The following is a 26,722-nucleotide window of genomic DNA, read 5'->3' as shown; positions in this document are numbered from 1 at the left end:
GGTCTCACATGTTCCTGATTTTCTTCATTCTATTCTAATAATTTTGAGACCAGCTTTTTTTTAGAAATACTGTTGATAACAGGATACTCTTGGTCCATCTTATAAATGATTTAAAAATATACAACTGCTAATCCCTACAGCAACTCAAATGCTAGTTTGTGATACTACTTCACTCCTCTATGCAAGGCTGAAGACAACGGTTTTATCTATCAGATAATTGATAAAGGATTTCAAATCAGAGTCCACAATTAAAACTGGTTTATTTAATTTCATTTCTTCCCAGTCAGACAGTAGTTTTACTATCAGTCTATGTCTTGTGCTGAAGGTCACAATACCTTTTAATTTCCATTTCATGCCTGTGCTACTTTCTAATGTAACAATTTCACCCTTTTAAAATTTGAAATGTTAACACAATTAGGATTCAGTTTCCAATTACTTCTTAGTGTTCCCACCAAGTGAGTTATACATTTCAACAATTTGTGTGTGCAAGTTTAGTACTAGTATAAATTATCCATAAATAATGTTTACCTGTCATCAAGCAATGAATGCTTCAAGAATGCACTTTTTATTAAGATCACTTTCATTTCCACAGTCCCAATGCTGAATACAGATGTATATTTGTTATCACTGCACAGCTTGAATAACTTCATACCAAAATTTGCCTTTTGTTTTTTATATACTGCTTGAAGAATAATATTCTTTTTGAATGGCATTATTGTTTCATCAATACATCATTTTCTCCTGGGATATATATGTATCAAAATCGTTGCCTTAGTTTTTCCAATAGGGGTGCAAGTTTGTGTAGGCAGTCCAATGCTGGTTTTTTTTTTTTTTTTTTTTTTTTTAATGGTGCAAAAACGACAAGGTTATATTGCACCATGACAGCAGTCCAATGCTGATGTTATCATTATCAATGAAATGAATCTGACATAATAAAAGTTCAAAATGATTTTGTGACATCCTGGTTCAAATTTTGTTGATATATGGAATTTTCTGACCAACAAATAGTAATTTTTGGAAGTTTCATTAACCTCATCCACATTAACCTCTAAGAAAACAAAATTACTGATAAATCTGTATTGTTCCACTCATGTAGACATGATTTATATGAAATATTAGGTGAGCTTGGCTAATGAGATGCATATCAGTTTGTCTTTTTTTTTTTTTTTTTTTTTTTTGTGTGTTAGTTGTTGGCGCATCAGCTTCTGTGGCCATATTGCACCTCCCAAGGTTTTTGCATTTTCTACTCTGATCCAAGCCCGAGGTGGGATTTGAACCCACGACCTTTAGGTTGCTAGGCAGGCACTTTACCCACCCGGCTAGTCTGGTCAGCCAGTTTGTGCCAACAAGAATAAAATTTGTTACTTCACTGGTTATAAATAGTTGAAAAAAAAAGTCATACACAGTTTTATTTATATACTCTTCATATAAAGACTCACTGTAGTCACATACTAAAAAAATCTAATTGCTTTACATGCAATTGGCTCCCAAGTAATGTCTGAATTGCCATCTGAGTAGTCAGATTCATCAGGATAAAGACAAGCAGCTATAACAGAATGGATATTCTGTTATAGCTGCTTGTCTAGTTTCTGGACACACCGACAATAAAGGTTTTCCAGTCTCCGGTGAAAATATTGTGTCTGAAGTGAAGCATATTCACCATCAGAAGCTGAACTGTAAGTAATGTCACGAATATCAGCTGAATTAACAGCAGATTTACTCTCCTTGAGTTTTTGAGGAGGCAAATGATTCTGATCTAATGGTTCTGAATTAGCACTAATAGAATATTTGTCTGATGAACAATTAATAAAAATGCCATTACCAAAACAGTTGTCATCTAATAAACACTCATCAAAAGCTTTGTCAGTTTTTGCTGTTTTTCTTCATAGGTTGCCATAATTGAGTTCCACCATATGACTTCACACTCAAATGAATGAAAGAAATGAAAACATAAATGCATAATCTAAGTATGACAGGATACATGTGTCATGGCCAGAACTGACATGTTTACAGTTGGGTCCTCACGACTACAGGGCAGCTCTCATTAAAAAAAAAAAAAAAAAACTAGTTTTGTCATATTAGTGAGTTAGTATGAAGGTTATGCATCTAATAACAGAAAGAAGTTTGCAGCCGCAGGGGTTGATTTTTTCTTTACCGTTTCATGCAGCAGTTAAACTTAAGTGCCAACAAACGATTAAAGAATGAACTGCAATAAAGAATAAAACAATACACTCAATACAGCAGAAGCTTTTAAAAAGATAAATAAGCACATAAAGATTGACAGTATCAAATGCTGCTGTGATCTAAATAGACAATATCAAGTTGTGCCTTCAGGTTTACAACTTTTGTGGCAAGAAAATTATGTTAAAAGATAAGTTTGAAACAGCGTAAAATATGTTTCTCTAAATTAACTTCTGAAGTCAACTGTCAAGGGATGCTGGGGTCTCTTCAGTGATGGTGACAGAGCTCAGGAATGTGCTCTTTAGAAATGAATACAGCTGTCCATGTAGTCAACTTAAAATAACTTATATCACTTTTAACCATATAGTATCCATCAAATGAATCTGTATCCATTAAAAACACAAGACACTGCTGTGACCAGTTTTGAAATTTACTGATTCCATCATCAGACAATAAGTAGCCTTATTAGCAACTTTGTGTCAAGTGATGAATGGATGTATTGAATCTAAACAAGTAGCCAAGTGGTAGATCAGAAGAAAAACTTCCAACTGGAAACATAACTATGTTACATGGATTTTAAACACCTAGAGAAAAGCTGTGCAAGACAAATATTATAATACAATTATAATTCATTATAATAATATAATAAGAATTTTAATTATAATAAAAGGGAAGCCCATTTGAACATAGATAATTGCAACATTTGAAACAGCTTAAAATACAATGATTCTTGTGTTAATTTTGCAATTAACCATCAGGGGACACAGCGGTCTCTCCAGAAACTACAATCATATTTTAAGTTGTCCAAGTAGTCAACCTAAAGAAACTAATATCACTTTTAATCAAATAACATTACCCATTAAGCAAATCCATTATCCATTAAAAACTCTGTAACATTGCTGTGATTGGTTTCAAAATTTACTAATTCTGTCATCAGACAGTAGGTAGCCATATTAGCAAATTTGTGTTAAGTGGTGATTACCTGCATTTGAAATGCTGCCCCTTTAATTAATTATATTATAATATTAGCCTCATGCAACCTTCCTAGAGAAGTTTAGCATTCACATAACATAAGTTATATTTCCAAATGGAAATTTTTCTTCTGACCTACTGCTTGGTTGGTCGATTTTTGGTTTTATGGTGCAGTGGCCTCTGTGGCCATAATGCATAAGACTTACCACATGCTTGCTCATTTAAATTTAATATATCCTTTCACCACTCAATGCAAGGTTGCTAATAATATGGCTACTTGTTGTCTGATAGTGGAATCAATAAGTTCCGAAATGGGTCACAGCGGCGACTTGAGTTTTTAATAGAAAACAGATTCACCTAATGGATGATGTTATCTGATTAAAGTGATAAGTTACTTTAGATTGACTACTTGGAGAGTTTTAGTCATTTCTAAAGAGCACATGCCTGTCTGTCACTGGAGAGGTCACAGCATCCCAACCGCTGACTGCAAGAGTTAATGCAGAGTAGCATTATATTTTAAGCTGCTTCAAATATTGAAATTACCTGCATTTGAAATGGTTCCCTTTTTATCAATTATATATACATGTTTCCATAATGAATGTGAAAGAACTGTGCAGGAATAATTTTTGTCCAGTCAGTATGGAAACAGAACCATTTGCAAATGTCTAATTATTGAGGATGGAATGGACACAGATCCTCAATATTTTATGAGGATTATTGGGACAGGTAAGATGTACTTGCAGCTATTACAAAGGGGGAACTTCTTATTAAAGCATCTGCAGCAAAGACAAAAATGGGGTGATTGTCACAATCTAACTCAGTAAACTTCCTTCATGTAACTGAAACACCAATGACTGCATACATCTATAAATTTTGTTACATGGAATTTCTCTTAGCTTGCCTAAATTTAGCAAAATAGTAAAAGATTGTAACTGAAAACATTAAAACTTTAGGTTAGACAAGAGAAAGGAAAGGATACTCTGCCTTTGTACGATCACAAATGAATGTGAAAATCAAAATGCAATGGAACAGAGAAATTACATGCATAGAAAACAAAACATTCAAAAATAAAAATGTAATACAGTACAGAAAGATAATAAATAAAAAGAAATGTAGTGGAGATTTGAAATGAAAATGTGCATGCTATTGCTGCAAATATCAAAAAATTAATGATACTGTCGATAGAATTAATGATACTGTCAACAGAATATTGGTTACAATGGAAAGTCAGTACAAAAAATGTTGGTTAACTGAGATTTTACTGTATTCAGAAAATAAACATTTATATATGCACACTAAACAAGTTGTAAAGGTCACCATTAACAAAAAAAAATTCTAATTGATCAACAGTTATGCAATCTAAAGAAATTTGTTCACATTGATATGTACTTTATACTCATTTTGCAGCTGTCCTTTCTGTTCCTTTGCTTTCTCCAAATCTTGTTCAACTACCAGTATTCTGTTATAAAATCAACCAGCATAAATTATTAAAACTATCAAAATAAACTGTATTAAAATTTATCCCGTTAAAAAAAAAAAAAGAAAAAAAAAAGGTAACTGGAATAAATACAAATGAGATAAGAATGAAATTGAAATATTTAAAATTAGCAATTCTAATGAGCGGCTAGAATACTTAGATATTTGAATGTTCTTAACAAGACTAATAAATAAGTTAATATAACTTAATAAGTCCCTCCACATCCTTATCAACATAACTATTCATAAACAAATAATTAGTATATGGGGCTATCATATATATAGAGTTCAATTCAAAACTAAATCAAAACTGTTGATGATTTGTAATCTGTAGGTAATGAAAATTCTTAACTTAAAATGAATGGCAAAAACTTATTATTTTTTACAATATTTACCTTCAAATATGTAATGTAATATAAGGTGTTAGATGTTTAAAAATGATTTAAAAGGACAAAATAATTAAATTAGAACTCTCAAATCTAAGCTTTTTTTCTCTATCATCTTGTGGGTTTCTGATGCAATCTTCCCTAATTTGAAACAAAATTTTATACAAATTTGCTGCTCAGTAAAAATCATCAGTTTAAAATGCAACAACACAGAAAACTATTCAATGTGTGCTAATTATTCAGATAGACTGCAGATAAATGGATGATTCATATGTTACTATGCTTAGTTGAACAACTGAATATGTTGTGACAAGCTGCAACTTGCTATAACACTACCATTTAAACATACAAATTGAACTTTTTGATCATACCTTTTATTTAGTTTGTTGGCTGAGGGAAGTATTAATATGGGCTGGGCATCAGTTATTTCTGATAATTGGTTTGGAATAATACGAAGAAAGACTGCTATGATGTTTGTATACTCTTTTTATAATTTTTGTGTATAACTACCAATATATTTGTGTTGGAAATCATTTTGATTAATATTAATACATACAAATATAACATATACAAAGGTCAAGAAGACTTCCAATGTAAATATATTGTTAGTTCACCCAAAAATTACAAAATAGAGAGCATACTACTAATATGTCAGTTTTTCTTCAGATTATGCACAAACAAGATTAAGATTACACTGTAAAATTTATCATGCTTACCCTGTATAAATGATGCACAGCTAATTTTAAAACTTCACTTAGCCAGCAAACTAGAAATATAAGAACATCTACTAAAACATTTCAAATAACTATATTCAACTGTTTAATGCCTGCATTCCCATTGAGATTTCTAATAAGTAAAGGTTCCATAGTTCCATACAAAAAATAAACTAGAGAGGCACTGTAGTGATAAAATTAGAGAAGAACAAAATGATTCAGGAAAGGCGGATCTTGTGCAGATGGATATCTTTTTACTCTGGAATTACTAAGAAAGCCTTTGACCATGCAGAAAGAAATAAACTTTTAGAAATAAGCTAATGATGAAACTCCAATAAAATAACAGCTGCAATCTATAATATATATAGGTAGAATTCAATTGCAATTAAATTGAGAACAGAAATATCAAATTGAAAACCAATAAATCATGGCATCCGACAAGGCTGCCCCTATCCCTCTACTTTTTATCATATACATCAGTGCTATTGTCAGATTATGGAGACTAATGAGCTACAGAAGTATTACATTACAACATGGTAATCACCTTGATACTTTTCTATATACTGATGACCAGGGTTCCTGGCCAATAACGAAGACAGTTACAATACTCAATACACCATATATAAATCTTTTATTGAAAAAAAAAAATTAAACATGGAAATATCAACTGCAAAAACAAATATCATGGCTTTTCAAGGAAAGGAACCCATCCAAAGCAAAATTTGTATTGGTAATACAATTCTTGAACAAGTAAATTGCTCTAAATATCTTGGCTACAGATCCTAACTTATGAAAAAGAAAATATTAGTAACAAAATTCAACACTATAACAGACCACTTAGAATAATAAACATGTTTTTAATCCAAAAAATAAGTACAGAGATATACCAGAATAAAAGTATACGACACACAAGACACTAGTCCATAATACTCATATATAGAAGTTATTTTTTTTTTTTTGGTTTTTTTTTTTAGGAGCATTAGCAACTAAGGCCATATTGCTCCGGTGCAGTGGTCATTCCCTGACCTTTCCGCATCCTCCGTATTTGGTGGTGACGGGCTCGAACCCCGGTCTAATCAAGAAGCATGTGCTACGCACTGCTGCTCCTTCCCACCTGGCTACGGAGGCGCCATATATAGAAGTGAATCTTGGATCATCAAAAAAACAAGATAAACACTGAATTACTTCAGCTGAAATGAAATTTTTAAGGAACACTGCAAGATTTAAATTTCTAGACCACATAAAAAACAATGACATACTAGACAGACTAGAAATTATACCTATAACTGAATATATCCAACAGTACAGACAACATGTAAAAAGAATGGACAAAACCAGGATATCTTAGATGGATGTATTAGATTCTCCAATACATCCCTAGAGGATGTAGAAAGCCAGGAAGGCCAACCTGGCTTTCTACATCCAATGATTACAGTTACCAATGATTCTCAGTTTCACTGTCCTCTGGAGATTATAGTATAATTTTTTCCTACTTTTCAATTTCTTTTAAACATCTTTTAAATCATAAAGTGCCCTGTTTCAGAATTCCTTCTTCCATTCAGAGGGATATATTTCTAAAAATCTATAAGCTTAAGGTTTTAAATAATGGCTTAAGGTTTTAAATAATGGCAATTTTAAATAATTAGGTCAATGACAATTTTTTATCATGTCACTTGTTTTTAATGTGTTTATGAATAGTCATGTGCCTAAGAAAATTGGTGTTCTAATCAAAAGAGTTAGTATTTTCCTGAAAAATATTTGCAGAAATAAGTGGATAATTTATGCTTTACAATATACCCATTATCTATTTTCCCTTCTCTACTCCTTGAATATGCAACTGGATTGACTCCACAGCTAGTTGCAGTTTATTTCAGCATTGTTGACCGTGAAAGAAGGAGGGAGGTTCCTGCCATGACTGCACTGGTTGCTACGTAGGTGAAACTGGCAGAAGACTTGGAAATAGAATCTCTGAGCATGAGAAAGCAATTCGTTCTGCAGACTTCGAACACTTAGTGATCGCTGAGCACATCTGGTCTACCCAGCACAACATTGACCCACACAACGACATCAAGATTATTGACCGATCCCGCCAACTACCATTGTCATGTCTAGTTGGAATTGCTCCACATCTCATGTTGTAGCATTTCCTTTAACTGAAACAGAGGAGGTTGTATCCATCCCATCACTGAGGCAACCATTCTCCTAAATGACAAATGTTGGCACTTACAGCCTAGCCAAAAGTTATAGCTACAACTGTACTTCAAACAACTAATTGTTGCCTGCAACTGTATCATGCAGTTTCCACCGCACATGACCACCACAGCTGAGCATATGACATTCTGTATTTTATAATAATGCTGACAACTGAAGGGCATCTTCTGTCCAAAAGCTATTGTGATTTATTACTTTTATTTTATTTTAATTTGTTCCCAAGTTCATTAAAGGAATTTTACTTCAACCTGTTCTTATTTTATCTCTTTTTCTCAGTGATACTGCATTATTATTTTTAGTACTTTTATTTTATCTCTCCATCACTCTATCTCCCAGTGTATTGTTGTTAGGCATGTCATGTACTTGAAAGTATATTTGTTATTAGTGTTACTTTACAATAGTATTAACAACCAACTGGTGGCAAAATTAGGAAACATTTTCAGTCATTGATAAGCAATGCGTTATACAAGGTCAAATGGGAGCAAAACACACATGCTAAGTGCAATTTGCTTTATGTATTAATGTTATAAATACTACTATTAAGTGTTTTCCTTTTAAAAAACTAACAATTCACTTTGGGATAATTTACAAGATAAAATTAACTAAATATATATAATATTATACACAGGTAATCAAATACAGCCAATTTTAAACACACACACCAACCGTTTATGACTGATTGAATAATGAAATAAAATAAAATGATAGAAAAGACTGTAAAATAATATTTACAAAAAACTTTTAATTATTTACAAAAAACTAAACTATAACAAAAGTAAAATAAGTAAATAAGTTAAAAAGACAATAAAATTTCGGAGGTGTCTTCCTCCTTCCTCAGTAATAGTGAGACTTAAACGACACATCCTTAAATACCAGGTTCACGGCACACGTGGATGACCAGGCGCATACTCAGCATTCCTTTTTCACTTGTACCAGAACCGGAAATGGTCTGGACACGTGGAAAATTAAAACGTTTGTCTCTTGTCAAAACCACCGCCTCAAAAAGGGGGTGAAGCCTAACTCCCCTGTCTCTGTTTATACTATTGTTACCAGAGGATCCAATCCACAGACTTTCCAGCCACTTGCGGTCCCAGAATCTATGCGCCCGGTCAAGGATGACAGCGTTGTCGGGGGAAATCTGGTGTTGTTTTTCCCAATAGTGCTCGGCAATGGCGGATTTATTGAGCTCTGCGGTCCGTATCGCTCGTGAATGTTTCCCCAGACGGTCCTTGAGACGCTGTCCTGTCTCCCCCACGTAACATTCCCCACAATCCGGGCATGTGATCTCATATACAACCCCACTACTAGAATCCCTAGTAATGGGGTCTTTGACCTGTGACACTACTGTGTGCAACCTCCGGCCCGGAAGCTGCACACAGAGTGTCTGAAAGTCGCGAAGCATCCTCGCAATGCGATCTGACAGGCCCGGATAGTAGGGAACATACACTGTGGTAAGCGGTACAGGCGGAACTACCCGATTGGGCTCTTCCTCTCTGTTGTATTCATCAATGACCCTCTGAGGGTAACCGCACCTCATAAGATCCGTCGTGATTTGCCTAATTTCCTTCTCCTCCTCCTCAGGGGTACTGCAATGTGTTCTCACCCTACCCAAAAGTGCTCTGGCCACACTATTTTTATGTTGGACATAAAAATAGTGTGGCCAGAGAAATACATAAAAATACATAAAAACATAAAAATACTGTGCCGTCCTATAATGTGTGTACTGGCCCCTACACATTGGTTTCCTATAAACCTTAGTTCTAAGCCTGAGGCCTTCCCTATAAACCATTATGTCCAGAAATGGGAGGGTACCATCTATTTCTACCTCCGAGGTAAATTTTATAAAGGGGGAGAAACCATTGAGAAACGAGACCACATTTTACAGTCTTTTCTATCATTTTAGTTTATTTTATTTCATTATTCAATCAGTCATAAACGGTTGGTGTGGGTGTGTTTAAAATTGGTGGTATGAATAATCCCAACCTCAGAGGCCTTATTGCAGATATAATAGGGAAGTCTGAGGCCTTCCCTATAAACCATTATGTCCAGAAATGGGAGGGTACCATCTATTTCTACCTCCGAGGTAAATTTTATAAAGGGGGAGAAACCATTGAGAAACGAGACCACATTTTACAGTCTTTTCTATCATTTTAGTTTATTTTCTTTCATTATTCAATCAGTCATAAACGGTTGGTGTGTGTGTGTTTAAAATTGGTGGTATGAATAATCCCAACCTCAGAGGCCTTATTGCAGATATAATCAAATACAGTTTTGTAGACAGACCACTGAGGTTGTAAACAAATACATCACTTAACACACATCAAAAGGTAGGAAAGTTCATATTTTTTGTTACACAGTTACTCTGTTTTACTGTTTTAAGTTTAAAGCAATGAGGAAGAAAAGTGAGGCTCATTACAGGATAACCATAGCTTCTAATCTTTTTCTGACATGAGTTGAGGCAAAGTAGATTGAATTTATCAAATCTGACTTTAGCTAAACATGAAAACAAAATAGTACAAGAAACTACCTCAACCAACCAATACAGGTCAGTTTATGGTAGATTTCTGGAGATTGTGGTAAAGTTTAAATATTCTTCCTTAAATGAAGATTTTAAACAAGAAGTGGAGCTACTTACTAACCATTTCCATAGATAGCATACTTCTTCGATATAATAGAAATACAGATTCAAAATTGGCAGGAAAACAAAAAAAAAAAAAAAAAAACACTAACAAAAGCCACAATTTAAAATAATAATCCATGGATAGGATTACCCCATGAAACATTCTGAAAACCATCACACGCATATAAAAATTCAGATGCTAATCTAGCCTTTGCTATTTAAAATAAAGAGGAAAGAAAACCTGTTGAGTTCACACAGGAAATCAATGAAGTATATGTTATCCTGTTTCTGAAAGAATGTAAAAGAACCTGCATATATAGTGGCAGTATCAAAAGTTCTGTCCACATTAGGTTACACAAAAGCATAAAATTTCTTTAAAAGTAGTACCAAAAAGCTAACAAAAAAGTGAAGATACAATATTAATAACAATTTTAAAGAAACAAGATATTTTCCAGACTTTAACCAAAATGAAATGCTTAGTAAACAACAAACAAGGTGTAAACTGGAAAAAATGAAACAATGGCAATTAGGTTGGCCAAAAGGTCAATTAATATACATGAATGGCATCTACAGTCTGTCTTATCTCCCACACCTGCAACAATTATTGCAACACAATAAACTTTCCCCAACATGTCAGTTTGACATCACCAAGAGAATGGGTAGCCACACAATCAGATGAGTGACAACTTGGGGCGGGGAGAGAGACTGAGACTCATAATAATAAATAAATACTTTCTCTACATGACAATTAAAATACAATTTTATGGTATTAAAACACATAACTTGTTGCAAGGGAGTAAGTTTATACAACATCATCTATAAAATAAAACTGAAGATGTACTGTGAATATTTTAACATTTTACAAGATTGAACACAGTTCAATCTTAGTGTTTTTTTAATTTACTTCTCATTACACAAACAGCAAAATCCAATTAGCAATATTTTAATAAAGTCTAATAGCTAAATAATAATAATTAAAAAAAATTGATAATTTTAATGAACTTACTTGTGTGACTGCAGTTTTGAATTTTCAACCTGAAAATAAAATATATTTTAAAATTATAAACAATCAAAACAGAGTAGAATGGGGAAGGGACTGTCTTAACCACCCCTAGTTCAATAATTAGTTTACCTTAATTTACTGTGGTGAACTGGGATTACTGACTGGTAACATATTTCAAATTTTTACTATTAATTTCTGACGTGTGCACACACACACACGATACCAGTAAGTATCAAGTAACCTAAGTGAAAATCACAATACTCCATGATACAACTGATAATATATTCTACAATAAAATTACAGAAAAAAAAAAAAAAAAAATGAAGCTTTGCATTACAGAATTTGTCAATTCTCTGCACTTTACAGATAATACAAAGAGGAAAGACAAACTAGAATAGCAGCTTATATATTACCATCCAAAAATTATCAGGATGTAGGATGTACATCAGTTTCACATTTATACCACTGCCACTTACTTCAATAGGATGTCCATTTCCCTTTGGCTGATACTGATAAACCCCATCCTTCTGGGTAGGTTTTTTATACTGCAGAACAGGGAACAGAACCTCATCTAACATTCGAGTTTGTCACATATTGTTCAAATTGAGACTGTGTATATTCTGTGTATATAATGAGGCATTATCCTGTTGAAACAAACATGGGTCAGTACAAACCTGGATCATGGGAAGCACTGGAAATGTTAATGTAGGCAATGATTGTTCATGGGTCCCTACACAACTACCAAAGGTCCTGGGCCACACCATGAGAAAGAGCTCTGTAACATAGTCCTATCTCCTCCAAACAATTCACTCTGGCAGCAGATGTTCTTCAGACAGCTTCCACACGCATCCATTTGATCAGAATAGAATGTAGCAAGATTCGCCACTCCACATACCAATTACAGCATTCATTCCATGCAAGGCAACACTGTTGAATGCACTTGGTGATATCTAGTTTATGGACTGCTACTCTTCCATGAAAACTGAGGCTGTGTGTGCACAAAATCCTCAAACCCTGCCTGATGCCTTAAACTTTTGGTTCATTTTTTTTTAGGAATATCTAGTGCGATTGTCATACTACTCTTCCAGATACCTTCTGGTCAAATGGAGTGAGCTGTCTTGGTCTTCATATGCATTGCTGGACAGTTCTAGCAGTTCCATTTTATATGATGAGCATGCCGATGGTTGACTTTGGATGATGTAGACCAGCATTCCCAAACTGGAGTCTGTAGACCAGTTCCAGAGGTCCGCAAAATGATCCACTGGAACTGGTCAAAATTATTTGTTCCATGTATAGCAAATTGATGATTGTTTTAAACATAAAACTTTGAATTTTCTTTTCAGAAAATCCAGTGTTCTCTCTCTCTCACACACACACATACACAGAGAGAGAGAGAGAGAGAGAGAGAGAGAGAGAGAGAGAGAACATTTGGTGCAAGAATATTTGCTGATGCTATCGAGGCAGTGTTAGGTGGGTCGGAAAACTGCTAGCTTGGGGGAATACAAGGACTAATAGATTAACAGTAGCAACTGGCAGCGGTGAAAGTGATTCTTGCACTGCTTCTATGGGAATGAGCAGCAGTCTGCAAAACAAGATGCAGGATATTTCAGAGACTGCTGGGAGTCATTGCGGTACAAGTAAACACATGGGTTGTGTTAGGGCAGCTAAGAATAAGAACAGGTGCATGTATACTTGCGTGTACACCAATGCTAGGAGTTTGGTAAATAAATCTGTGAATTTGAGGTATTGCTCAAAACATCAAAGGCAGATATTGTTCGGATATCAGACACATGGTGTCACACAGATATAAGGAATGCAGAACTGGAATTTAGGGAGTACAATGTGTACAGAAAGGATAGGAAGGGAGGAGGGGTTATGCAATTAGTTAAGAAACGCATAAAATCCAAGGAAGTGAAGCCAGTCGACATCGCTGGACAGTGCAGTGTCAAGTCAGTTTGGTGTGACATAAGCAATGGGAGATCAAAATTGAGAGTAGGAGTGTGCTATAGGCCTAATGACTCTGATGAGTATAATAAGAAACTGTACAGGGAAATAGAGTGGTCCAGTAAATCAGAGTCTTATAATGGGGGATTTTAATTTCCCAGATATTGACTGAAATTTGTGGGTTGGTCAATCACACATTAGCAAGGCTTTTGGGGATTTATTGGATGATTGTTTTCTACATCAGCATGTTCGGGAGGCAAATAGAGGGAGTAATACTCTTGATCTGATTATCAGTAGTGATTCTTCATGCATTAAGAATCTGCAGATAAAGGAACCACTAGGTGGCAGTGATCACAGTGTGCTGAAGTGGGATTTACTCAAAGAGGTAACTACCATCAGGGGTAAAGGGAAGGGTTTTTGCTTTCGTAAAGGTGACTACGATGGTCTCAGACAGTATTTAAATTCTATACAGTGGGACCAACTGATGATGTTACCAACAGCAAATTCAAAATGGGAAGCATTCAAAGAACTTATCTTGGAAGCTACTAGGTGTTACATACCAACTAAGAAATATTGTTCAAGGTATAGGCCTAAATGGATGTCAGATGAACTAATGAGACATACGGCAGAGAAGAAAATGCATGGGATACATACAGGGTGATTCACTACCAGTGCAACAAACTTGCAGGAGGCGTAGGGGGCACAAAGACGAAACGGAATCACATAGCATTGCAGAGTCCGAAATGCCTTCGTCAGGCGGTAGAGGACGTTGAACGGGAGGTCGCGTGAACAGCGATCCCGCTGGAAGTCAGCATTTGTGAACCGTTTCCCGAGACAGCAGGATGGACGAGTATTCAAACGTTGAACTGGCCGACATGCACTTCGCGTATGGAGCTGTGGAATGTAATGGGCCCACTGCTCTGCGCTTGTACCAGGAACGTTTCCCACACAGGCATGCGCCTCATCATATGATTTTCGCATGTGTGCACAGAAGGTTACGTGAGACTGGTTGTTTCACGAGAGGTACCATGAATCGAGAGCGAACGACGAGGACGCCAGACAATGAGGAGAATGTCCTACGTCTTGCAGAAGGCAATCCGAGTACGAGTACTCGAGCGATAGGCCAACGATTGGATATTTCCCAATCCACTGTATGGAGGATACTGTCAACAAACCAAATGAGTTCATACCATCTGCAACACGTCCAATCATTGGAGCCTGCAGATTATCCACTCCGGAGGACTTTTGCTACTTGGTTTCTTCAACAGAAATGGTTCGCAAATGCTGACTTCCAGCGGAATCGCTGTTCACGTGACCTCCCGTTCAACGTCCTTTACTGCATGATGAAGGCATTTCGGGCACTGCAATGCTATGTGATTCTGATTCATCTTTATGCCCCCTACACCTCCTGCAAGTTTGTCGCACTGGTAGTGAATCACCCTGTATAAATTAACATGTGACACAGAAGCCTATGATAGATATAAGCTGATCTGTAACTAAGTTACAAAGGAGGTTAGGCAGGCGAAGGCAGATTATGAGAAATCTTTGGCAAAGGATGCAAAGAAAAACAGAAAAGAGTTCTTTACTTATGTAAACTCTAGAAGGAAGGGGATGAATCAGATTGATCCACTTGATATCGATGGTTCAACTGTTTGATGATCCTGCTCAGATAGCTAACAAACTAAATGAATATTTTGCATCGACATTCACACATGAGGAGTTATTCAGTGAGGAGAATGCCAGAGGTGTATTCAACTCTGGCAGTAAGCTACAGAATCTTGAAATAACTGGGAGTAAAGTGGAGGAGAAACTGTTGAAGATAAACACAAGAAAGGCACCCGGGGTGGATGGGATCTATCCAGTTATATTAAAGGAGGCAGCAAAGGAAGTAAGTAAACCGTTAGTCATAATTATGAGAGCTTCCTTGGACTCAGGGGAGGTACCCGTAGACTGGAGAAGTGCAAATGTGACCCCAATTCACACTAGGTGTTACATACCAACTAAGAACCAGGAAAATTAGTGGAGGCACTGGTTAAAGAAGCACTGCAGGATCATCTAGACAAGAATTCAGTTATAGCTCGGACACAGCATGGTTTTGTTAAGGGGAAGTCTTGCCTGACCAATTTGATTGGATACTATGATGCAGTCATAAAAGAACTGGATGCAGGGAATAACTTTGATATATATTTGGATCTTAGAAAGGCTTTTGATACTGTTGCACATGGAAGACTGCTGCACAAATTGGAGCAGTGTGGCACTGGAGGCAAATTGCTGCTGTGGATAAAGGGATGGTTGAGTGGGAGAAGGCAGAGAGTGGTAATCAATGGACACTGCTCATCGTGGACTAATGTTATTAGTGGAGTCCCTCAGCATTTAGTGTTGGCTCCATTATTGTTTTCTGTATTTATAAATGATATTGATGATGGTACATCAAGCTTAATGTCCAAGTTTGCAGACGATACAAAGGTTGGCAGGGTTGTTAAGGACACTACTGATGCTATGCTGCTGCTGCAACAGGATCTGGAAAGGTTGAGCAGATGGGCTGAGAGATGGCAAATGAAGTTTACCATTGACAAATGTAAAGTACTACATGGGAAACAGCAACCCCAGAGCAACGTATCAACTCTGTGGTACTACACTGACAGTGGTAGAGAATGAAAAGGACCTGGGGGTAATTGTGCAGGCAGATATGAAGTTCTCTGAGCAGTGCAGATGGGCTGCAAGAGTAAATCATGGTGTCTTGTCAATGATATACAGGAATTTTTCTAGCAGGGATAAGGAGGTGATTATTCCCTTGTATAAGGCAATGGTCAGGCCACACCTTGAGTACTGTATACAGGTCTGGAGGCCTCATTTCAAGAAGGATGTAGAGCTGCTGGAACTAGTACAGAGAAGGGTAACAAGATTAGTGAATGGAACAAAGGGTTGCTCTTAGGAAGAAAGGCTTAAGTTTTGCAAATTACAGTGTCTGGAGACTAGGCACCGGCGAGGTGATCTGATAGAGGTGTATAAAGCCTTTAATGGCTTGAGCATGCTCAATGCCGATGGGATTCTTCCTCTTGCTCAAAATAATAACCTGAGAGGGCATAAATTCAGATTGAGGAAAGACAGATGTAGGATAGATGTGTGGAAATTGGCCTTTAGCCAGTGGATAGTTGGGTGGTGGAACAGACTTCCATCCTCTGTTGTGGAAGTTGATAGCCTAAATAAATTTAAGGCTCAGCTGGACAGGTATTTCGAACGGAGGAGTGAAATGGAAGTGGTTTTTTTTTTTTTTTTTTTTTTTTTTGTGTGGCTGATGCTGCATAAGTTTGCTTTCTTGCATCATATGCCTCTACTAATGCTAAACATTATGCATACATAGAGTGGGTCCGTGAATGTTTTTTCATTTTTGAAGGGGGCTGTAGATCTCAGTAGCTAGGGAACCACTAGTGTAGACTGTCGGCAATTGCACACATCAACAGGCAAGCAATGTGATATTCAACAATAATATGCCCTTTTTATTCAGCTCTATGTGCCACGATGAGAACTAACTTGTGTGGTTCACATGTCTCTCTCCTATACCTGTCTTAGTCACTTGTTTATCCAGCAAGATCAATGGTCTATGAAAACAGGGATGTCTGGATACTTTTTGGAAAGTAGTGTACATTCTACAAGTTCTATGAGGGACAAACAATTAAGTGTTTGTACTGGACAGTTGTCAGCTTGATTCATTGTTTTAACAAAAGTTGGAATGCAGTCAGAGTGCCGAAAAATGGCATGGGAAAGATTAGAACCAAATAATGAAACATTCATGTAACAAAACTGTCATTAATTCCTGCAGTGATGTGGATTGTGCTGATAAACATGTCTTTCCATTTCACCCCAGGAGATACTCAGTGGGACAGAGACTCAGGAATAGGACTTGCCAAGGCAGATGTCTGAAGTTTTACTCATGTTCCTCAAACACACTTTCATACATCTGGTACAGAGGATGGTTGCACTGAAATCTTGAAAGTGCCCCTGTCCATAAGGGCCATCATGCAAAACGGACAGGTGTAACTGTTTCAAAACAATATCCAGATTTATTTTTATTTATTTATTTTTTTAATGAAAACTCAAGCACGACAGTTATTAGAACCTATAGTACCGAGTACCATGCATGGACTGAAGGTTGAGAAGATGAAAGAAGATACTTGTTTATATTAGACTTGAATCTCTGTAGATTGTAATTTTCAGGGAATACATATGAAGGGAGATTGTTCCAGACAACTAAAGTTGAAATAAATGAGGAAGAAGAAAAGTTGGTTCTATGAGTTTGAAGTTGGGCAGTAAAAGGATGTTGACTGGTTGTGGCATGTGTTCAGACTACTTTGGGGGGGAGAAAGAAAATTATAGTAGTCAATTCAGAAGAATAGTGCCCATGGAAGTATCTATAGAAAAGGCATGCAGCAGAAACAGAATGTTTATGAGACAGAGTGGAGACTTTATTAAAGATGGGTCATTATTAAACTAACTGCCCTCTTTTTTGAATGGAATCTAGAAGCCTAAGAGAGATTTTGGGGGCACTACCCCAGATATGGAAACAATATTCAGGGTAGTGCAGATTTTTGATTCGTACAAGAAAAGTAATGCTGAGAGTGAACGAGAAAACAGAACAGTTTTTTTAGATGCAGAGGAAGCAATATTTGTGATGTGCTTATGGAGAGAGAGAGAGAGAGAGATTAGTCAGGGCATTCCCTAATACATGGGACCTTGTTAAGAAATCTGAGTATCATCAAAGATAAACATAGGAGCAGAAGAATTCTTTTTGTGAGATAGAAGGCAGGATTGAGTTTTAGAAGGAAGAAATCAACTAAATTATCTTAGCTCCACTGGAGAATTACCTGGAGATCAGAATTTAGGGAATTGGTAGTGGGTATTCGAGAAGTTTAAGCTGATGTGCAGGGCAAAGTTTCTCAAACTGAAAGGTGGAATGCAATGTGCTATCATCAGAAAAACTATGGATAGGATTTCTGGTCAAAAGGAAAAGAGTGCGAGAAAGAACTGAACCTTGGGGAATGCCTGCATTAGCGGAGAAGTTAAAAAACAGAGCACTGTCTACCATCACAAGTAGTGAGTGGTCAGACAGAAAACTGTATAACCAATTACAGGGTAACCAGATATGCTTTGGAGTTCACAGGATCATTCCAGTGAGATCAGGAGAACCAAGGGTATGCTACAAAAACCTGCCTCATGCCATTACATCTCTTTCAGCAGCCTATATACTGGCAGTACATAATAGGACGGTTCCAATGCTTTGTGTGATTTTCTCCATAGGTGCACTGTTCCTTTGGTGCCAAAAAGTAAAAATCAGGAATAAGACCACATGATTTACCTCCAGTCCCTCTGCACACATCCTTTTCCTGCCTGGTGTAGAAAGTTTCATTCACCCTCAAATTACTCAATTTTTGCTATGGTGAGTTATATTTTCCTTGCAAATTATTTTGATGTCTTCAGTCAGATCTAAGGAAAAAACAGATGTGGAGTGTTATCAAAACAGGTAGGCACTATGAATTTTCTCCTAAAACATGACTATGTGATGAAATTGCATAAGTTTTTATCTTTTATTTAATATAATTGGAAAATGGATTGGAAAAAGGCCAATGTACCTCCAATACATAAGGGCAGTTCTAAGAGTGAAGTGGGAAATTACCGGCTGGTTCTAACTTCAGCAGTAGGGAAAATCATGGAGACAATGATCAAGGGTGGAATTCAGGATTATTTAGATAGAAATGGAATTCTGAAGGATACTCAAGCATAGTTTTGTAAAGGGAAAATCATGTTTAACTAATCTGGTTAGTTATTTTGACAGGATCACTCAAGAGCTGGACTTAGAGAATAACTTCGACATTGTTTATTTGGATTTCAGCAAAGCATTTGACTCAGTCCCACATGAACAGTTACTTTATAAACTGGAAGAGGTTGGAATCACATGGAAAATCCTTAGATGGATAGCTGGATCGCTTCAGGGCAGGAGGCAGAGGGTTGTGATAAATGGTCATTCCTCAGATTGGGTTGATGTCAGAAGTGGGGTTCCCCAAGGATCAGTATTAAGACCACTGTTGTTTTTGATTTTTATAAATGACATAGAGGGCGTGATGTCTAAATTTGCAGATGATGTAAAGATTGGTAGAGTAGTTAATGATCACTGCCAAGCAGAGCTTCTTCAGAAAAATGGCAGCTATGCTTTAATCCAGCAAAGTGTGTTACTGTACCCCAGGTGCAATACCTTAGTATTGCACCTGGGGTACAGTAACCCACAAAATAACTTATACACTTGGTGGAGTTGAACTAAAGCCGGTAGTGGAGGAAAGGGGATTGGGTATTACAATACGATCAGACATGAAGTTCTCCGAGCATTGTAGACTGGTTGCAATGAAGGCCCATGGTGTCCTATCGATGATTTATCGAACAATTGCTAGTAGAGATAAGGACATAGTAATCCCATTTTATAAGGCTACTGTTAGACCATACTTGGAATACTGTGTTCAAGTATGGGTACAGCACTGGGTGCAGTCTCCATACTGTGTTCAAGTATGGAGACTGCACCTAGGTACAGGCGGACTAAGCAGTCTCCCGGGGCCCGGGAATGTAGGGGGCCTGAATTTGGATGATATTTTAATTTTTCTTAAATATAAAAAAAATGTTTGTTTCTTAATATAATACTTTAATTATATACAAAAAAAAAAAAAAAAAAAAAATCAATATTTGTTTATTTATATTACAATAAATTTATTTATTTTCTAATGGATGTTACAAAAATTTAATTTTTTCCAATTTTTATTATTCAAACCTAGTTTTAATGCAACAAAAATCTACAATAATGCATAGTCACATTTAAAACTGTTCACTTTGCTCTGAATGTGACATCATATCGCCTTGAATGAGATGAAAGATACATGCGCACTAATGCAGTACATTACAAGTTGCAACTTGTACTAGACAGAGCACAATAATGTCTGCTGAGGAGCTGAACATATTTCAGTGCCTTGGCAACCGGACCAAACAATTTTGCAGAAGGATAAGGTAAATAGGCATCTGACTGACAGTGCATATAACTTGTACTAGTATGTAACTTGAAGATGAAGCAAGCACCACTACATTGCAGAATGGTAACCCCATTTAACCCTTAATTCGTGCTTTCTAATTGCCTAAAGGCCAGAGGTGCAAATAATGTCTGTCCAGTTGGTCTCGTTCAGGATAGATGAATTATGGACTGTTTTTTTTTTTTTTTTAGGAGCACTAAGGCCATATTGCTCCGGGATATGCGGTGGTCATTCCCTGACCTTTCCGCATCCTCCGTATTTGGTGGTGACGGGCTCGAACCTCGGTCTAATCAAGAAGCGTGTGCTACGCACTGCTGCTCCTTCCCACCTGGCTACGGAGGCGCCTGATGGACTGTGGTCACACTGGTAAAAAAAATTATGCATGTTCTCTTTACTTCCTAACCCCTATTCCAGAGAATAGAGGTACTTAAGTAGCCACGTCCTCAAGTATACAGTATTCCAGTCGCGACAGACAGTGGATTACTGTGTAAATATTTTTCATACAAATCAAATCAATTTGAGCGTTTACCTGTAATGTTAGTCATAGATTACAATTATATTAAATAAAGTTTATAATATTATTTAATTTCAAATTCTTTTATTATCATCAAAAAATAAGAAATAATAGATTGTGGGCTATAAGAATAAATCAACAACTGATGGAAAGGAAAATGTATCTAGTGATGTAGTGATGAAAAAAAATAGTGTATTTGTACTGGAAGTACAAGAATGTGCCACAGAAGTTAACTTACTTTTAACTTCAGTTTTTCAGAATAAAATGAATCAACTGCTGAAAAGTTGAAGATCGAAAGTGAAGATATAATTTACAATTTAAATGATCCCGATGCCTGGCCAGAGATAGTGTATAGTGTGTTCAGGTCTAACGGCACCAGGGGTTTCCCCCATCTCCTCGTTGCTTTCATTGTAGGTGTAAGAGTTCACTGTAAAGGCTAGAGATAATAAAAGATTCTATAAGAGTTGAATTAGTTCGAATGGGACTGCCCAAAATAGAAAAATCAAAGCTGCATCCCATTGATGCTTATCACTGATGGTTTACAACTGAGCATTGTTTCAGGACCTTTAAAAATGGTGAAAAGCTTGAAAGGACATGGTTGATATACTTGGGAAAAAAAAGTACACCACTTTCTGCTTTTGCTGCAAGTTATTTAATCATGCAAATATTCTATTGAAAACCACTGGGTTCCATTCTTCGCATCATTTAAAAGATGGCTTAAGCTCGCATGAGAACTCTCAAAATCACAAAATATGCATGCAACAGTGGAAGGAATTAGAGCTCTGGTTAAAATCCAATAAAATTATGGATGTTGTAAATCAAAATTTGATAGAGAAAAAAAAAAAATACTGGAGAATGATTTTGGAACAAGTAATTGAGATAACTAGATCGTATGTATAGCTTAGCTTAATTTTCAGCACTCACCTCATAGTAATCCGCTTAGCTGGTGGAGAGTTTTACCACATACATAGTGGTTATAGGATTCTAATAACTTACAGGGATTATGTGTTTAAAACTAAGTTATGGGCTATAAAAAAGATTTTTAAGAAAGGAAAGTGCACCTTCCATTCTATGGTTCCCTAATTAAATTAAATTAAATTAAATGAAGAAAAAATAGAAGCTAATAGTCGCGCACGAGCGACTTTCGAGATTCCTCGTCTTCAGTTAGCTACAGTGGGGGGGGGGGGAAGAGAGCTCGCTTGTGTTATATACGGGTTGGGTTCCTGAAATGCATTTCAGTGCATGTGGAAACTTAATACGTGCTAAATTCCAAATGGGGGAGAAATTGGTGGGAATCTTTTGGTTATTACATAACAGCACATAAGGACTCCTTAAAAAAAAATAAATAAAAAATAAAAAATCAAGAGTAATTGAGATAATTAAATTTTTAGCTTCACGAAATTCAGCATTGAGAGGAAGCAATGAAAAATTATTTGAACCAAATAATGGAAATTTTTTGGGACAAAGTTATTGTCTAAATTTGACCCAATACTTAATGAACATGTTCATCAAATAGAAAGTAAACAATGTACAAATGCACATTATTTGAGTAGCTAAAAGCAAAATGAATTAACTGAAATTATAGGTAGAATGGTATTAAAAGAGATTTTTGTAGAAGAGTTTGCGATGCAAAATATTATTCAATTATTTTAGATTGTACCTTGGATGTAAGTTAAGTGGAACAAATGACGGTCACAATTAGATTTGTTTCTATGTCTAGCTGCACTATAAAAATTTGTGAACATTTCTTGGGATACTTAGACATTCAAGATACTTCAGAGAAAAGGACTAACAGAATCGATACTAAAAATGTTAGAAACAAACAACATCGACCTAAGTAACTGCAGTGGCCAAGGATATGATAACGGTAGTAACACGATAGGTAAATGTAATGGCATACAAGCAAGAATTTTAAAAGAAAATAGAAGAGCTTTTTATGTTCTGTGTGTCGTGCATAATTTAAATTTAGTTGTATCTGATGCAGCACATTCTTCAACAACAGCAGAATTATTTTTTGGAATATTACAAAGATTATAGGTGATTTGCGCTGCTTTGCCATGTAGGTGGGATATTTTAAAAAGCCACGTAAAAATTACTGTGAAATCTCTACCAGAAACAAGATGGGAAGGAATGATAAAAGATGTTGAAGCAGTACAATATCAGTTATGGGATATTACAACTGCATTAAATGAAATCAAGGAACAGGCCAAAGGAAAAGATGCAAAACTGCAGTCTGAACTACAATGTTTGTTAACAGAAATTACTTCTTTTAAATTTATTATAAGTGTTTGGTATGAAACATCGAGTATTATAAATAAAGTAAATAAAGCAATGAAAAGTAGTACAATTGATATGAACATTGCAATTATATTGATAGAGTTAGTTGAGTTTTATTGGCGCATCAGCAACTTAGGCTATAATGCGTATATTGATAGAATGTGTCTTAGTCAACTAAATGAATTTAGAACATCAGGATTTAAATTGGGTATCGATAAAGCTATAGGCATTGCAACTTAGTTGGAAGTATCATCAGTGTTTCCAGAAGTGTGAGTTTAGCTAGGAAACTTCAGATGAATGCTCTACTGATCCAACCAAAAAGTTTGAAATGGAATTTTTTAATACAATGACTGATATAGCTATCATTAGCTCACAAGAAAGATTTCAGCAGATGAATGAAATATTCTTGGCTTTTCACCTTGTTCTAAAATCAGAAAACTTCATGAATTTATTTGAAAGTGCAATAGAAATGAAATGTCAACACCTTGAAGGAATTCTTACTGGGGAAGACGGGAGCAGCGACATCAATGCCAAGAATTATGTCAACTAATCCAATCTTTGCAGCATGTTTTAAAAGGAAAAAAATTTGGTTGATTAGAATTATTGACATTTATTCAAGGAAAAATCTTAGTTGAATTATATCCCAACATAACCATTTTTCTTCGGATATTATTAACATTGCCAATTATGGTTGTGTCCGGAGAGTGGAGTTTTTCAAGACTCAAAATGATTAAAACATATTCACGTGCATCAATTCGCCAAGAAAGAATTAATGGATTGGCCATTATGTCAATCGAACAAGATGTGCTAAAAGATATAAAAACATCAGATGTTATAGAAAAATTTATATCAAATAAATATTGTAAGGTAATGATGTGAAAACTTTTAAGTTTATATAAATAAATGTACTAGTCATTAAAGTTTAAATAAATCATTATGATTTCAATAATTTTTTGGTGTTTCCTTTATTTTTCAAGTTTTTGAATTCCACCTTTAATTTTTTGGGGGGGACCCCAGATGAATATTTTGCCCAGGGCCGACAGAAGTCTAGGTACGGCACTGACCGCACCTAAAGAAAGACGTGCTTCTTGAATGGGTCCAAAGACAGGTAACTCGCCTGATGAGATCGGCAGAGGGGCATCCATATGAGGAAAGACTTCAAATATGTGGGTTGCAGAGCTTGAAAACTAGGCACCTTAGAGGAGACTTCCCCGGAGTGTTTAAGGCTCTGAGAGGCATAAGTAAAATGAATAAGGATGAACTTTTCACAGTAATAAATGATTCTAGAACAAGGGGCCATAATTTCAAGTTACGAGGGGGGGGGAGATGTTTAGACTGGATTGAAGGAAGTTTTATTTTAGTCAACAAGTTATAACTTACTGGAATAAGTTACCTACATGGGTGGTAGAGGCTGAAAGCTTGGGAAAATTCAAAGGTCAGCTGGATAATTTTTAATTTTTTTCCCTTCTTACTATTATTATTTTATTTTTATTCTTGTTATTTTATTTAATTTATTTATTTTTTTTTTATTATTTATTTTTGGCTGGTGCAGCATAAGCCATAGGCTTCCTTGTACCATGTGCCCATTGCTAATACTAATACTAATAATCCATAATGCGAATATATTACAATTTAAGTGTTAAGCCCATACCTCTATTAAGCATGGCTAAATGAGGCAAGTCATGAATGAAAAAAAGGAAGATTTTTTACTTTTACATATAAAATATCTTCTTTTATATACATTTAGATTGTTATAATTGTGTGGATTCTATAAGCAGTTAAAAAGTTAGATTCGTGCCAAAGAAATGTTGATGCGATACCTTCGAACATAGAACATATAGTACCCAGCAAGATTTGTTTGTGTATAGCAAAGTTTTATAATTAAAGGGCAAATAAAGTAAGATTAGTGTTCAATTCTTGCACCATTATGAACAGTTCATATAGCTTCCTAAGTGAACAATGGAATGAAACTAAAAGTTAACACAAATTGTTAGACAGACAAATTTTCCTTGGATAATCTGATGCGTAACCAAAATGTTTGGAATACCTGTTTGCTATGTAGATTGAGTAAAGATGATCTAAATTTGAAAATATAATGCTTTCTTTCTTATTGTTTGTTCTTTGTCCTTCATCACAGAATTACTTTTTTTTTTTTTTTTTTTTTTTTTTTTTTAGGAGCATTAGCAACTAAGGCCATATTGCTCCGGGATATGCGGTGGTCATTCCCTGACTTTCCGCATCCTCCGTATTTGGTGGTGACGGGCTCGAACCCCGGTCTAATCAAGAAGCGTGTGCTACGCACTGCTGCTCCTTCCCACCTGGCTACGGAGGCGCCTCACAGAATTACATTTGTTTTGTTGACATAAGAGTGAAACAGAGCAGTTGAACTTGTCATAAAAGGTAAACCCAAGCCTTAGCATTAGTAAAGGCACATGATGCAAGAAAGCTAGCTTATATAGCATCAGCCAAAAAAAAAATCTAATTTCACCCATCCACTTGCTCCAGATGTCTAGTTATGTCTTGAATCTATTTAAGCTATCAACTTCTACAACAACAGATGGAAGTTTGTTCCAGCAATCAACCACACGTTGTCTAAAGGCAACTTCTGCACTCTCAGGCAATTATTCTGAGCAAGAAGAAGAATCCCATCAGCATTGAGCATGCTCAAACCATTCAAGGCTTTATATACCTCAATCAGATAACCTCGCAGGCCTCTAGTCTCCAGACACAGTAATTTGTAAATCTTAAGCCTTTCTTCGTAAGAGCAACCCTTTGTTCCATTCACTAATCTTGTTGCCCTTCTCTGCACTCACTCCACCAACTCTACATCCTTCTTAAATGAGGCCTCCATACAGTATTCAAGGCGTGACCTGATCATTGCCTTATTATTATTATTAGCTATATGGTGTAAGGAAGACTGAGGCTTATGCTGCACCAGCCAAAAAAAATTTGAGTTACCCTGAGAGAGAGAGAGAGAGAGAGAGAGAGAGAGAGAGAGAGAGAGAGAGAGACAGAGAGAGACAGAGAGAGGGAGGGAATCACCAAGAAAGAGAAGAATGGCAATGTCCAGCTCAGGATCCTGGGTGTGTCAAGCCCGTACCCACCAGATGTAAGCCCCTGGGATAAACTACAAGGGGATTGTCACCTCCTTATCACTGCTAGAAAAATTTCCTGCATATCATTGACAGGACACGATGAGCTACTCTTGCAGACTGTCTGCACTGCTCAGAAAACTTCATATCTGCCTGCACAATTATCCCCAGGTCCTTTTCATTCTCTACCACTGTCAGTGTAGTACCACACTGTTGATACGTTACTCTGGGGTTACTACTTCCCATATGCAGTACTTTACATTTGT

The 26,722-nt window shown here is 36.1% G+C and overlaps 1 protein-coding gene across 2 annotated transcripts in view; it reads right to left on the bottom strand.

Moving 5' to 3' along the window:
• The window catches only part of LOC150084753 (uncharacterized), a 328,924-nt gene that overhangs the window by 73,971 nt on the left and 228,231 nt on the right, over nt 1–26,722 (bottom strand). For both annotated transcript variants that reach the window (XM_090375493.1, XM_090375494.1), the window contains exons 13-14: nt 11,566–11,594; nt 4,543–4,612 (exon numbers count right to left, since the gene is read on the bottom strand). In XM_090375493.1, coding sequence (XP_090231619.1) covers nt 4,543–4,612; nt 11,566–11,594 — 99 coding nt within the window. The remainder of the gene's footprint in view (nt 1–4,542; nt 4,613–11,565; nt 11,595–26,722) is intronic.

Source organism: Mastigoproctus giganteus, chromosome 6, assembly GCF_048544385.1.
Source record: "Mastigoproctus giganteus isolate SK-2022 chromosome 6, ASM4854438v1, whole genome shotgun sequence".
Taxonomy (NCBI): Eukaryota; Metazoa; Arthropoda; class Arachnida; order Uropygi; family Thelyphonidae; genus Mastigoproctus; species Mastigoproctus giganteus.
The sequence above is the reverse complement of the archived record's forward strand: the minus strand, read 5'-3'. Positions and strand labels throughout refer to the sequence as shown.